The sequence below is a fragment of the Leopardus geoffroyi genome, chromosome C1 (assembly GCF_018350155.1).
Source record: "Leopardus geoffroyi isolate Oge1 chromosome C1, O.geoffroyi_Oge1_pat1.0, whole genome shotgun sequence".
NCBI classification, from domain to species: Eukaryota; Metazoa; Chordata; class Mammalia; order Carnivora; family Felidae; genus Leopardus; species Leopardus geoffroyi.
Window position 1 is genome coordinate 24,269,930 of NC_059328.1, and position 15,190 is coordinate 24,285,119.

The following is a 15,190-nucleotide window of genomic DNA, read 5'->3' on the forward strand; positions in this document are numbered from 1 at the left end:
TATAGAGAGCTTATTATAAAGTGCCCAGTGCATAGAGCCTATCTAATGGTAGTGGCTTTTACTGTTCTAGGAAGAGGAAGCTATTTGTACGAATGGATGTACAAGTATGCCAGGTTCTGAACTACAAGTTATTTTACATGGCTTGAAAGGAGGTTGTCCATGGAGAGTGGATGGAAGTGATCTTGAGAGCTAGGTAGGGACCAGTGATGAAGAGCTTCAGCTGAATAATGAGGGGGTCTGCCATCAGGACTTTCCTCGAAGAGGTGACAGGTAGGGTGCCATTTGACTTCAGAGAATGCATGACCTGAGTCTTCATCCAGGCATTCAGATCTGGTCTTAGGATCCAAGGCTTATGTGGGCTAGACGACTTCTCAGCGGAAGGTGGAGATGTAGCACAGTACTCCTCATTATCTTTCATTTGCAGGATATGATGGATGATATCTGCCAGGAGCAGTTTCTAGAGCTCTCCTACTTGAACGGAGTACCGGAGCCCTCTCGCGGACGTGGGGTGCCAGTGAGAGGCCGAGGAGCGGCACCTCCTCCTCCACCTGTTCCCAGGTAAAAATAATGGAGATGACTAGAAACAGGATGTAAATTTGACTGCCAGTAGCATCTCTCTCTTAGTGGTGCTCCAGCTTAGAAGGGGGCCTCAGGATTTGTACCATCAAGAGTGGAATAGTAGATGTTGGCACTTTGGTCATAGTCAAGTGCAGCTGTCCTGTTGAAACTTTTGCTTTTTTAATTTTGGACAGTTCTAGCATTTTCAAAATGGTCTCTGACTTTAGAATTTTACCTGTGACTGACCTTTAATAGAGTGTTCAGACTTCCCAAAGTAGTAGTCCGCTGATGAGACATTCACAGGTCCACTGTGGGACTGGGCCCTTTACCCACCCATACATTCCTGTGTGTTGTAATAATAGTCGATTTAAGGCATCGTGAAATCTGAACATTAAACTAACCTATGTTTTAAAAGCTCTATTTAAAGTAAATTTTCCAGGGCGCCTGGGTGGTTCAGTCCAACTGAATGTCCATTGAATGTCTGACTCTTGATTTCGGCTCAGGTCATGATCTCACAGTTTGTGAGCTTGAACCCCGTGTGGCCCCATGTTGTGCTGTCAGCACAGACCCTGCTTTGGGATTCTCTTTCTCAGTCTCTCTCTGCTCCTCTTGTGCCCTCACGTGTGCTCTCTCTCTCTTTCTCTCTCTCTCTCTCAAAATAAATACTTTTTTTTTTTTTTAAGTTTATCCTTTAAAAACATAAAAATAAATTCTCCTTTGCAGGGGCCGTGGTGTTGGACCACCTCGGGGGGCTCTGGTGCGTGGTACACCAGTGAGAGGAGCCATCACCAGAGGTGCCACCGTGACTCGAGGAGTGCCACCTCCACCTACAGTGAGGGGTGCGCCAGCACCAAGAGCGCGGACAGCAGGCATCCAGAGAATACCTTTGCCTCCACCCCCTGCACCAGAAACATATGAAGAATATGTAAGAAGTTTGAACAATGTGCCATTTCCCAATACCTAGAAGGTTGCCAAAGCAGTTGAATGACAGGACCTAGGCCCTTAACATAGGTAGCAGGGACTGCCTATAAGATCTGGAGTCTGCTCTCTTGTAGTGACTGTAACACTACGAGAAGATTTTTCCATTTTAAGCGTGGTTTACTATGTGTGAATAGATTAAACAGGAAATAGGCTGTGCCTTGATATATACAGTGTTTTACTAAGGGGTTTTTTCACTAGTTACTACTGATAATGCTGAAGTTCAACTTTTTACCTTGTTTCTTGCCCACATGTTTGGTTTGGTTGGTGGTCCAGTTTTGTTTCATTTAAAAAGAAAATAACCCTTTCTCTCTCAGCCATACCACAGTGGGTGTTAATTTTGGAGGGAAATTCCGCATTCTATTAATCCAGAAGCCTGCCATACTCCCATGGGATGTAATTACCTCCCCTACTCTGTGTGATTCTGACTTTCGGTATCCTTTTATTTGTTCTAGGGATATGATGATACATATGCAGAACAGAGTTATGAAGGCTACGAAGGCTATTACAGCCAGAGCCAAGGGTGAGTCAGGCAACAGAAGTGCCATTTCGTGTCCTAGGGATGGATGGAGGGAGCTGGAGCAACAGAGATTTAGGAAGCACACATCTAGGGAGCGATGTGGCTTCTCTTTGGAGGGTGTCTCCTTTGCTTTCCATGTCAGTAAGGCACACGGATCTGTTTCATTTAGATAACTGTGAATCTTATGGTGTAGAATCTGGAAATAGCAGATGGAAAATTCCTGAGCCGTGACCACATGGAAATAAAGGGAAAATGCCTTTAAAAGTGTTTTGATTTATTATTTAAAACTATCACAGCCACATTAAAGGTGCATTAAAGTTTAAAAGGAAGCTAGAATCCCACTACCATAAGTGAGGTTATTTTCTGCACTTTTCTTAAATAACGTTTTTTGTGTATATGCATTGTATCTGTGATTGATTGTAAGTGTCTCATAATTCTACAATGGGGACAGCACAGCATGTTTGTGTATTCTTTTCCAGCGAGCCCTATAAATGTGTGTTTGTGTGCACTGTGATTAAGATGGTCAGTTTAGAATTTTGGTTTTTCACTTTATGTGGTATCCATTTTTCTCTGCTGTTGTCATTTTTTTATAAATGCATAGCGCATACATGTTTTGGAAGTATTTTCTGGTTTGGAGATGGAGCAGAATTAGCGTTTTCCTGTATTATACATGTAGTAGAATGACTGAGATGTGGGGGAAGTGAAACCAAAACAGACTTAACTCTCGAGCTCTCTAACATTCTGTCTTTGACTTTCAGGGATTCAGAATATTATGACTATGGACATGGGGAGGTTCAAGATTCTTATGAAGCTTATGGTATGTCTTTATTTCCGTGGTGGGCAGAATGTGCAAGTAAGTGCCAGGGAGAGTGCTGGTGACTGGATTATTGGGGGTCCGCCAGTCACCCACCTAAGGAGAAGACTTCAGAAAGCCGAGATGTTGGAGATGTGACAATAGCAGTGCTGCTCTTACTTAAATTGTGTGGTGTGCCATAGAAAGAGGAGCTCTTAAGGTGAGATGGAGTTACTGTTACTCTTGGAAAGCTAAGCGGATGTCTTAAACTAGGGCCCAGGTCCAGCTTGGCCTGGTTGGAACAGCAGACTTTTAAGCCAGTGTTGATCGTTTTCTACTTCAGGTCAGGAGAGATGGCTAGGCCTAAGTCATGTTGCAGGGCCTTGGCTGCCAGTGCTTAGGCCACATTGGTAGATAACAAGAACTTCATCGTATCTAGCTTTATTCTCCAGCCCTGCTTTGTTTTTTAAGAACAGTATTAGCTCTCATCAAAAAGAATCTATGTAGAGGAAATGTTAGTTGAAGGGGAGCTAGATGGCAAGTAGCTGGCCAGGGCAGGTTGGATGCAAGAATAGTGCCTGTCAGTCTCAGATCTGAGGCCTTAGGGGCTGGAGCCAGGTCAGGGCAGTACTGGCACCAAGCTCCTTACTGGCTTGGAGACACGTCAGGTCAGTCCTTGATCCCAAGAGAGCTATAGAGGCTGGAATGGCAGCAGGACCAAGCTGTCTTCCCTGAGGTTTAGTTGAAAACACATTGCTCAAGAGTGTCCTCAAGAGCCAGTTATGGCCCTGGGTTAATGGGCCCCATAGGGAGTGCCATGTGGCAGTGGGTGCAGAGAGAGCAGCCTTTGAAATGCAAGGTATTTTCAGCATACCTGAGGGAATTCCAGAGTCCTTGGCAAGGGGCTCATCAGTTGACAGGTCATCTTAACGGACTAGTTAACAGTCTCCCCTTACCCCTGGTTGAAAAGAAGGGGTGGGGAGCCTTTTCGAGCTGAGACCAGCTGAGCTTAATTCTTCAGCACAGTATGTAGTAGCCAGTCAGCTGCTTGCCCAGGGAAATAGTTTTTACCAGTTCTCGCTAAATGGTACTGGACAGTTGCCATCGGTAACACTGCACCGCTCTGCTCGCATGCCACTATTTAGAAGGGCGGTGGGATTGCCCTAGGGTATTTCCCTCCATCGGCGAGACAGTACAATGGGGCCTCTGTATGTGTTTGACTAAATTACATTTCTGTTTTGCCAGAGAAGAGACTGGACTGAAAGAGGCAGGCTGCCTCTTTTGCTCCTGGTATGATGTTGCCACAGTTAATCTGTTACGATTTCTGCGTTTATAAACAGAATTAGAAAAATAAACCGTCTTGTTGGTACCAGAAGCCACTTGGAAAGTGATGGATGTACCTATTACACTAAGGGTATAAACAAGCTTAGATAGGATTCTTTGGGACTTTAGATCCACATAGAGGTTTGAGACCTATAGTGATGGAGGCTCTTATTTGTGAATGCAGGCAGCTGGAGAAATACTTCAGGGATGAACTGGCTTGGGTAAAGTATGGGGGCGAGTGGGAAGAATAAGCTCATAAACACAACTCTTTTTCCTAAAAGGTCAGCTGTAGAAGTAAGTGATACCTCCCTCGGGCTTTTCCCTGTGACAAAGGAAAACCATTTGAGGATGTCAACCATGGTGTCTGGCTTCTCTGGGCTATTGCCTAAGAAAGAAAATAGTGAATTCTCTTCATCAGTGCTATAAACACATTCTGTTGTACTTCCCTCCACCAGAGCAGTGGACCAGCTCTGTTGGTGAGGAGGCCTCATGAAATGTGGCCCTTGTTTGCTTCTCCCAGAGAGCCAGAGGACACGCCTCAACAGGGAAACCTGACTTGCTGTTGGAAAGGGAGCTGCCTACTTCCATTCTGAAAGACTTCCCAAAGTTGCCACGTTACCTGAGGCTTTCTGCCAAATTCCTTTGGGAACAGGAAAAAGGGCGTCGTGGACCCACTGAGACTGATTTTTGTTTTACTGTCTTGAGTAAGGTGTCGGGTTTATCCAGGTATTGGGTTATCCTGGAGTAGAGATCATGTTGCCTGTGGAGAACCTCTTTGCTGTAGATGACTCCAGGTCTTTTCTGAGCTGTTTCTCGTCTGCCCACTCCAAATTGCCCTACAGCTGGAAAATGAACTAAACCGTTCAGGAGGTCCAAGCAGAGCAACAAAGCAAGGACCACTGGGAGGTGGCATGCCACTGGAAGCGAAGCAGTGTTTCTGGTGATCTTTACCATATACTCTACTCCTGCTCATCCCAAGATGCCGGTGGCATGTGGTTTATTAAACTGTTCTTGCTTTCCCCACAGGCCAAGACGACTGGAATGGGACCAGGCCGTCGCTGAAGGCCCCTCCAGCTAGGCCAGTGAAGGGAGCATACAGAGAGCACCCATATGGACGTTATTAAAAACACACATGAGGGGAAAATATCAGTTATGAGCAAAGTTGTTACTGATTTCTTGTATCTCCCAGGATTCCTGTTGCTTTACCCACAACAGACAAGTAATTGTCTAAGTGTTTTTCTTCGTGGTCCCCTTCTTCTCCCCACCTTACTCCATTCTTAACTCTGCATTCTGGCTTCTGTATGTAGTATTTTAAAATGAGTTAAAATAGATTTAGGAATATCGAATTAATTTTTTAAGTGTGTAGATGCTTTTTTTCTTTGTTGTTTAAATATAAACAGAAATGTACCTTTTATAATAAAAAAAAGAAGTTGAGTAAAAAAAAAAAAAAAACCACAAACCTGTTAGTTTCAAAAGTGACATTGCTTGCTTTAAAGGTTCTGAAGTTTAAGGCTTGTTAACTTTCTCTTAGTTTTGATTTGAGGCATCCCGTAAAGTTGTAGTTGCAGAATCCCAAACTAGGCTACATTTCAAAATTCAGGGCTGTTTAAGATTTAAAATCACAAACGTTAACGGCAGTAGGTGCCACCATGTAAAAGTGAGCTCAGACGTCTCTAAAAATGTTTCCTTTAAAAGCACATGGCGGTTGAATCTTAAGGTTAAATTTTAATATGAAAGATCCTCATGAATTAAATAGTTGATGCAATTTTTAACGTTAATTGATTTAAAACAACAGCAACAACAAAATTAGGTTTGTAAAACTGACTTTTTCATTATGTGGGTTTTGAAATCTAGCCCCAGACATACAGTGTTGAGAGATACTTAGCGGGGAGTACGATTTGAAGAGGTTGATTTGGGGAGAGGGGCTGGCCACCTGGATTGAATTTGATGCAGAGCTTTTTAGCCATGAAAAACCTTTCAATAGTAATACTAATAATTAAAATTTCAGTATTTAAAAAGACAAAGTGTTTTGTCCATCTGAGATTCTGCACTCCATGTAAAGCTCACTTGGACACTTAGAGCCACAAGCTGATGATTTTTTTTAAGTTGACAGTTGTCAATATTGAACTGTTCCCAAGGTAGTTAGTGAAGTATGTCTCAACACTAGCATGATATAAAAAGGGACACTGCAGCTGAATGAAAAAGGAATCAAAATCCACTTTGTACATAAGTTAAAGTCCTAATTGGATTTGTACCGTCCTCCCATTTTGTTCTTGGAAGATTAAATGCTACATGTGTAAGTCTGCCTAAATAGGTAGCTTAAACTTATGTCAAAATGTCTGCAGCAGTTTGTCAATAAAGTTTAGTCCTTTTTTAATCAAAGTAAATGTGATGAATTGTCATTTTTTTTGGGTGGACAATAAAATAGTTTTCTCTTTCAAATAAACTTAAATTAATTCTAAAGTTAATGGGCTTGTTAAAAATTTGGAGACATTCTTAAAAGTGGTGGGGGGGATTTTATTTTAAGTTTACCAAAAAAAAGTTTATCGAGTTGTTAAGTTTTAGTTTAAAAATAACCAAAGCTTTTTCACCCCCTGGAAGTTGTTGACAGCAGTTTTATCCGTCCTATATCACAAGCTCTAATTTCTGGAGAGAAAAAACCCAACTGAGCCGAAACTTGGATTGGTTTCCATACATAGGCCTCAGTATTTAAAGTGCCAGCCACCCTTGCTTGCACCTTCTGTAGAGCCCCCAGGTGGCCCTAAGAGTAACACCAAATAACCTCTGTGAGCTTGGAAAGAGATAGCACCTGCCTTTAGATACGACAGTTCAGCAAACCCTGGGTGCCCTTAAGGGTTTCCCTTCCAGTCCCAGAAATGCTGTTGACAAATCAGCTGGGCTGGGGCAGGATCTGGCATGTTAGGCTGGCTCTGAACTCCCTCCTGAGAGACCAAGAGAGGAAATGATGGAATTGGTTGGCCCTGTTTCCACTCCTCTGTTAATTCTCGGGGTTCTCATGCCTTCCCTAAGGGAGCCACCTAAACTGCTCGGGGGTGAAAAATCCTCTTGTATGAAGTGCCAAGCTGCCTGCAGCAGTGCATGATGGACATTTTTTTTTTCTTTTTAAAACACACCAACAAAAAAATGTATTTGTAGATTGTGATAAAGTGTAAATAACTGAATTTTCAACCATGGTTTGAAGTCAGCTTTCAGGGCATTATGTCTTGTTTTGATGAAAAGAGATCACTCTATACCCCCCTTTTTAAAGGAAAATTATCGCAAGAGAATCAGGATGTGTAAAGCTAACATGCATCGCAAAAAACCAAAGGTAACCTAAATGTCTGATTTTAATAGCACATATTTCTCTTTTACATAAACTGTGACAGCAACTTGCATAAACAATTCTTTAGCTGTTAATTTTAATGTTAAAACTTTGCAAAACTTGTTTAATAAAAATAGCTGTAAAAAGAAAAACCATATGCTGCCGCATAAATTAGCCATAACTCTTAATAATCCTGCCCATCACAAGTGAACTGTAATGTAACCTGGGCACAAAGTCTGACATCTTAAATGACACATTGTAAAATTTCAATGAATGTAGATTAGACCTGCTGCTCCCCAAAGTCAAGCTTTCTGCTCAGCTATTTAAAAATGTACAAGGATGAGCCCCTATAGGTCCCCATATTGATATTCACAATGAAATGTTACTTAAAATTTCTTTAAAGTTGCATGTTTCTCTCCTGTAATGTGTAAACTGCATGCAGGATCTCTATCTTTTATTTTGTATGTCTTTAAAACTTCCTCTTCAAAAGACTGACCTCTTACTTCTCCATTTTCAGGTGATTGAAAACTCCTGAGGCATTTCCTGGAGTAGAATGGGTAGTGAAGACCCATGTCAGGTAGGTTAAGGTGATTTCTGCTAAGGATGTGGGACTTTTATCCTAACTATAAAATAGTTTTGCCAGGCGGTGGCCTGGAAGGTGATCAGTGGGCGCACTTTTCTTGCCTGTCATCCGTATCCTATTTATAACACAACTATGTTTATATGTTGGTTTACGATCCATACTGAATTTACTTGTTATGATCGTAGTGTCAGCTTCTATTTATTAAATCCCACTCTATCCTGTCAATAACTTACGAGGTGGGGCAGTGTTTCATTTGGAGTTCATTGGTTATAAGCAACAAAGTGACTAGATAATGTAAATAAAAGGGTATTTATTAGAAATGTGTTAGGGGCTCCAGATTTAGTGTGAAGGCTAGAAAATCTGGCATGGGAACCAGATTGCAGAGAACCGGGACAGCAGTGGTAGATCATTGGAATGTTCTTGAAGACAGGACTAGCTATTTAGGTGCTATTGCTAGAATGAATGAACTCTAGCTGTGTTTGTTTGCTTTCTCCCTTGAGATTCAAGTTCTAGGGAGGGAATGTGAGACTGTATTAGCTTGAGTCACATGTTCATTCTTTACCAGGATGTGGGAAGAAAAAACTAATTATGCAAAAGGAAGCCAGGGTGTTATTAGGAAAAAGGAACGGGTGCTGGGAAGCCAAAAAACAATTGTCCAGTAATATTTGTATATTACAGAAGTAACTGCGACTTAATGAGGTTAAGTACTTCCCAGAGTCATATAATTAGTATGGCTAGTAATCGAGCCCAAGTTTGTTGCCAGAACCTAACATCTTAACTCTCTATATTATACTGCTTTTAATCTAAGGAAAGAGGTATTTCTCACCCTGAGGAGACCCTCAGAAGGGATAGTGTGGCATAGTAGAAAGGGCATGAGACAGTGACAAAGAGAGTTGAATCTCCAAGCTGTCTTTGTTAAGTGACCTGACACAAACCACTTATTTCCAAATCTAGGGAGGAAGATGGTGATAATGTACACCTTAGAGTGGTTGGCAAACTGAATGAGTTTTAGTATGTATAAGGCCAATCAATTTGGTGTCCTATATATAGTAAATATTGGTGTTCTGGAAGAAAGGTTAACCCCCTGATTTGGGTAGGCGAGGGCTCCAGCAACTGAGCAAGCCTTCCTGCGGATTGAAGCTGTTGAGGAGCTAGGTGGATGATTCATCCCTCTGCTCCCAAGAGAGTTGTTAAGGTTAAGAGGGCACTGAAGGGAAAGGACCAAACTTAGGTAGGCCAAAGGCATGTACAGCCTTTGACGGTGATATCTGCCTTCTTGGGAGATCATGTCTTCCTGACCTGCTTCTCCCAGGAGCCTCTGAGGTCTGGAGACTCCAGAAGACCGTGTGTGTTGGTCATGGTTCTGGGCACCTAGGAAGTCCTAAGTCTGATATTGATTACATGAATGGCAAGGCAATTTTAGGGGAAAGTCCCTGAATACAGAGAATTAGTCTTGACTCTTCCCTAGGGTAGTCTTAAGAGCAGAATTGGGAGGATGCTTCTTTCTTCATTTGGCCTACAATTTGTGCCTGGAAAAACAGGTTTTTATTTTTGGCAGATCTGGATCTGCGGCAAGTGGTCTGCTTTTTCTGAGTTTGTAGCTTAGTCAGTTAGTCCCAGTGTTTTCTATAGCTTTCTGTCACTACCTGTGAATTTTTATTATTACAGTCCTGTAAGCTTTAGATAAGCCAGGCAGGATTGGGGACCTATCCTGACTCTGCTTCATCATTTATCTCTGTTTTGACGAAAACAAAACCTTTAATCCCTCTCTGGGCCTCAATAAAGTTGATAATAGTAGTTAACATCACTGTGTGATAATATCCTAAGCAGTTAATAAGAATTATCTCATTTGGTCTTCTTTTTTTTTTTTTTTAATGTTTATTTATTTTTGAGACAGAGAGAGACAGAGCATGAACGGGGGAGGGTCAGAGAGAAGGAGACACAGAATCTGAAACAGGCTCCAGGCTCTGAGCCGTCAGCACAGAGCCCGACACGGGGCTCGAACTCACGGACCACAAGATCATGACCTGAGCCGAAGTTGGCCTCTCAACCGACTGAGCCACCCAGGCGCCCCACGTTTGGTCTTCTTTACCTTTCTCTCTTAACTGTTATAAAACTTGAGTAACATAAAATTTACCATTTTAACCATTTTTTTTTTAAGTTTATTTCTTTATTTTGAGATAGGGGAAGAGTGCATGTGTGCGCACATGTGCAAGGGAGGGGCAGAGAGAAAGAGAGGAAGGGAGAAAATCCCAAGCAGGCACCACGCTGTATGCATGGAGCTGGACATAGTGCTTGATCCCACAAACTGTGAGATCATGACTTGAGCTGAAATCAAGAGTCAGTCGCTTAATTGACTGAACCACCCAGGTGCCCCATTTTAACCATTTTGAAGTGTACAGTTTGGTGGTTTTTAGAATATCCACAATGCCGTGTGCAACCATCACCACTATTTAATTCCAGAAAATTTCCATTACCCCAAAAAGAAATCCCATACCTGTTAGCAGTCACTCCCAATTCCCCTCTCTCCCCAGCCCCTGGCAACCACTAACCTACTTTTTGTTTCTATGGATTTGCTTCTTCTGGATGTTTCACATAAATGGAATTACATAATATGTGCCTTTTGTGATAGGCTTCTTTCACTTTGCATAATATTTTCAGGGATCATCCATGTATCATTACAGCGTGTATCATTACTCTTTTTTTTTTAATGTTTTTATTTATTTTTGAGACAGAGACAGAGCATGAGCACGGGAGGGGCAGAGAGAGAGGGAGACTCAGAATCTGAAGCAGGCTCCAGGCTCTGAGCTGTCACCACGGAGTCTGACGTGGGGCTTGAACTCACAGACTGTGAGATCATGACCTGAGCTGAAGTCTGATGCTTAACCGACTGAGCCACCCAGGTGCCCCTGTATCATTACTTTGTACTAGTGATAGGAAGCATACTACTTCCAAAAGCAACCCATTTCATTTAAGACCGCTGCAAGTATTAGACGTGTTCCCTCACTTTGAATGAGTCACTCTGGTAACTTATACTGGTTCTACCTTGGACACCTGAAGAAATAGCCTGTCAAGCACTTGAAGATCCTTTTCATTCGTGTTTCTTTTCCAGTTCCAGAAGGTTTTTTTGTTAGTCTTCCTAGATCTGATTTTCAAGAACTAGTAATTTGGATTTTATGTGCTGGCAGTTGTTGGGTTTTTTATTTTGTTTTTGTTTTTTTTTTGTTTTAATGTTTATTTTTTTTTTTTAATTTTTTTTTCAATGTTTATTTATTTTTGGGACAGAGAGAGACAGAGCATGAACGGGGGAGGGGCAGAGAGAGAGGGAGACACAGAATCGGAAACAGGCTCCAGGCTCTGAGCCATCAGCCCAGAGCCCGACGTGGGGCTCGAACTCACGGACCGCGAGATCGTGACCTGGCTGAAGTCGGACGCTTAACCGACTGCGCCACCCAGGCGCCCCATTAATGTTTATTTTTGAAAGAGAGAGAGAGAGAGAGAACGTGAGTAGGGGAGGGGCCGAGAAAGAGGAAGACACAGAAACCGAAGCAGGCTCCAGGCTCTGATCTGTCAGCACAGAGCCTGATGCGGGGCTCGAACTCACAAACGTTGAGATCATGACCTGAGCTGAAGTCAGACACTTAACCGACTGAGCCACCCAGGCACCCCTATACTGGCAGTTAATGTTTACTCAGATCAGTATTAGTCCCTGTAAAACCTCTGCTGCAAGCCAAATGCTGCCCGTAAGCCTACCAGTTTACAGCCTCTGGTTAGCTTCTATTAATACAAATTAAAAGACATGTTAAGATTACTGAGATATCATATGGAGATGTGATCCCCTATTGAGAATCACATAGTTGTGATTCACCCATTTAAAGTGTACAATTCAGTGATTTTTAATATATACAGGATTGTACAGTCATCACCACATTCAGTTTTAGAGCATGTTTATCACCCCCCAAAAAGAATTCCCATGCCTCTTAGCCATCTCCCCCATCCACTTGCCTTCCCCAGCCCAAAGCAACCACTCATGTACTTCCTACCTCTGTTGACTTGCCTGTTCTGGACATTTCGTGTAAATGGAAGCATACAACATGGGATCTTTTTTGACTGGCTTCTTTCACTTAGCATAATGTCTTCAAGCTCCATCCATGTCGTAACACGTATTAGTACTTTATTCCTTCTAATGTCAAATACTGTTTCATTGGATGTATATTGCACTTGTTATTTATCCATTCACCCACCGATGGACATCTAGGTTGTTTCTGTTTTTTAGCCATAGTGAAAAATTCTGTGGGGCGCCTGGGTGGCTCAGTCGGTTATGTGTCCGACTTAGGCTCAAGTCATATCACAGTTCATGAGTTTGGGCCCCGCATTGGGTTTTGGCAGCATGTGGAGCATGCTTGGGATTCTTTCTCTCTGTCTCTCTGTCTCTGTCTCTCTGTCTCTCTCTCTCTCTTTCTCCTTTCCCTACCCTGCTTGTGTACTTTCTTTCAACATAAATAAACTTTAGGGGCATCTGGGTGGCGCAATAGGTTAAGCATCCACTTTAGCTCAGGTCATGATCTTCCATTCGTGGGTTCAAGTCCTGCTTTGGGCTCTGTGCTGACAGCTCAGAGCCTGGAGCCTGCTTTGGATTCATTCATTTTCTCTCTCTGTCTTTCTCTCTCTCTCTCTCTCTCTCTCAAAAATAAGCATTTAAAAATAATAAATAAATAAATAAACAAACTTCAAAAAAATACTGGGCACCTGTGTGGCTCTGTTGGTTGAGCATTGGACCAGCTCAGGTCATGATCTCATGGTTCATAAGTTCGAGCCCTGCATCAGGCTCACTGCTGTCAGCGCTAAGCCCACTTCAAATCATCTGTCCCCTTCTCTCTCTGTCCCTCCCCAGCTCGTGCTCTCTCTTTTAAAACTAAGCATTTTTTTTTAAAATACTGTTCTGGGCATTAATGTACAAGTTCTGATGTGGACATTATGTTTTCATTTTCTTGCACGTACACCTAGGAGAAGAATTGCTGGGTCAGACGGCAACCCTTTGCTTAACTGTTGGAGGGACTGCCAGAGGCTGCACCATGTTCCCACCAGCAATGTATGAAGTTGCAAATTTCTCCACCTACACTTGTTATTTTCTGCTCTGTTTATTGTAACTATCCTGCTCGCCATGAATTGGTATCTCATTGTGGTTTTGATTGGTACCTTCCTTAATGACTAATGTTGTTGACCATCTTTTCATGTGCTGATCCCCTATTTGTAGGTCTTTTGTGGAGAAATGTCTATTGAAATCTTCTATCAACTTCCACATGGGACTATCTTTTTATTATTAAATTGTAAGTTCTTTGTATGGTCTGGTGCTAGACCCTTGTCAGATAGGTGATTTGCAAGTATTTTTCTCCCATTTCATGGGTTATCTTTTTATTTTCTTTTGTTGTTTTTGTTTTATTCTGTTTTAAGTAGGCTCCATGCCCAACGTGGGGCTTGAACTCACAACCCTGAGATCAAGAGTCTCATGCTCTACAAAATGAGCCAGCCACGCACCCTTCTCTTTACATTCTCTGAACCACAAAAGTACCATTTTGATGGAAGTCCGAATTACCTATTTTCTTTTGTTGCTTGTGCTTTTGCTGTCATAGACAAGAAGCCACTGTCTCATTCAAAGTTCCAAAGATTTATACCTATTTCCATCTAGTTTTATTTCATACATTTAGGTCTGTCGCCCATTTTGCATTAACTTTTGCATATGGTGTGAGGTGGGAGTCTCATATTCATTCTTTTGCATGTGGATATCCAGTTGTTCCCAGCACCATTTATTCAAAAGACTGTTTTTCCCCGTTGGATGATCTTGGCACCCTTGTCCGTACTGGCACACCAATTGACCACAGCGATATAGATCTGCTACCTTTTAAAATATGTATTACTAAAAGTTACTGATCTAATTGGAGTAATTTCTGACATAGTAGCTACTCAATAAATAATAGCTGACTGGATTATTTTGGCATCACTAAAGGCTAATAGTCATGGGGCTAGAATTTGATCCCACATATGGATATCTTCAAACCCTGTCTTTACCCTGCGTTTGTACTTCTGGCTGCTAAAGGGGAAAGGAGGCTAGCTATTCTAGCTGCCATGCCTGGCCATATGTAGTTCTTCCGAGGCTTAGAGGCTGTGCTCTGCGTGCCCTTCCTTCCACTATCAACATCCTTTGCTCCTGTCCCCATTTCTCTCCAGGGTTTCTGTGGAACCTCCAGGGTGTTCATGGCAATGACTGTTGCTGCTAAAGGAACATTCTCACCCTTTCTTACCTAGGGATACTACGGTTATTCAAGTAGCCTTAGGGTTTGTCCCTTCTTGCCTTCTCTCCCACCCCCTTCCACCCCGTGTCCCAAGCCAAGAATGAAGGTAAGGATGCCTCAGCAGCTGCTAGGGCTCTCTGGCCACTAAACATGAAGCAGACTCAGACTGTGTTTTGTTTTAGGAACAGCAGCCTGAGAGTCAAGACCCAAAAGCCTCTTGCCTGCACATACACAGAGTTGCACTGTACCATGTGAATAGGGGAGTAGGGGTGGTGTGGTGGTAGATGTTTCACTGAGGTTTTTGAAACTTAAGTACTCCCTGCCTGGTCTCAAACCCCAAAGCTCTATGTCCCTCAAGGCTCACGGGCTCCGTCTTTCTATGTTCTTGTGCCTTGTGAGAGCCTGTACAGACTGCTACTTGCTGGCAGTGTTACTGTTAAGTAGTCGTTTAAATTTTTCCTTGGTCTGGGGCACCTGGGTGGCCCAAGGGTCCGACCTTGACTCAGGTTATGATCTTGCAGTTTGTGGGTTCGAACCCCACGTTGGATTCTGCTGACAGCTTGGAGCCTGCAGCCTGCTTCAGATTCTGTGTCTCCCTCGCTCTCTGCCCCTCCCCCACTCATGCTCTCTTTCTCAAAAATAAACATTAAATTTTTCCTTGGTCTGTTTCCACGCAGTGATCTTGACCCCACTTGGTAAGGGAAGGAGAAAGTGACATAGGGAAAATAAGCAGCTCTTCCTGGCTAAGGGAGGAGCTCTTAATTCTAATTTGAATGCCTCCTGTGTGTCCCTATTTGGTAAATGAGGCAGCTGATACTAG

The 15,190-nt window shown here is 42.7% G+C and overlaps 1 protein-coding gene across 2 annotated transcripts in view; it reads left to right on the forward strand.

The window, feature by feature from the left end:
* The window catches only part of KHDRBS1 (KH RNA binding domain containing, signal transduction associated 1), a 38,357-nt gene that overhangs the window by 17,481 nt on the left and 5,686 nt on the right, over positions 1–15,190 (forward strand). Inside the window, exons 5-10 of one of the 2 annotated variants that reach the window (XR_006712151.1) lie at positions 425–558; positions 1,282–1,483; positions 1,992–2,059; positions 2,815–2,873; positions 5,199–5,391; positions 8,012–8,071. Coding sequence is in view for 1 of the 2 variants with exons in the window: in XM_045476502.1 (XP_045332458.1) it covers positions 425–558; positions 1,282–1,483; positions 1,992–2,059; positions 2,815–2,873; positions 5,199–5,296 (561 nt within the window). In the remaining variant the exon portion in view is untranslated. Of the gene's footprint in view, positions 1–424; positions 559–1,281; positions 1,484–1,991; positions 2,060–2,814; positions 2,874–5,198; positions 6,560–8,011; positions 8,072–15,190 lie in introns of those variants that run through there. The other variant, XM_045476502.1, reaches the window with a different exon arrangement.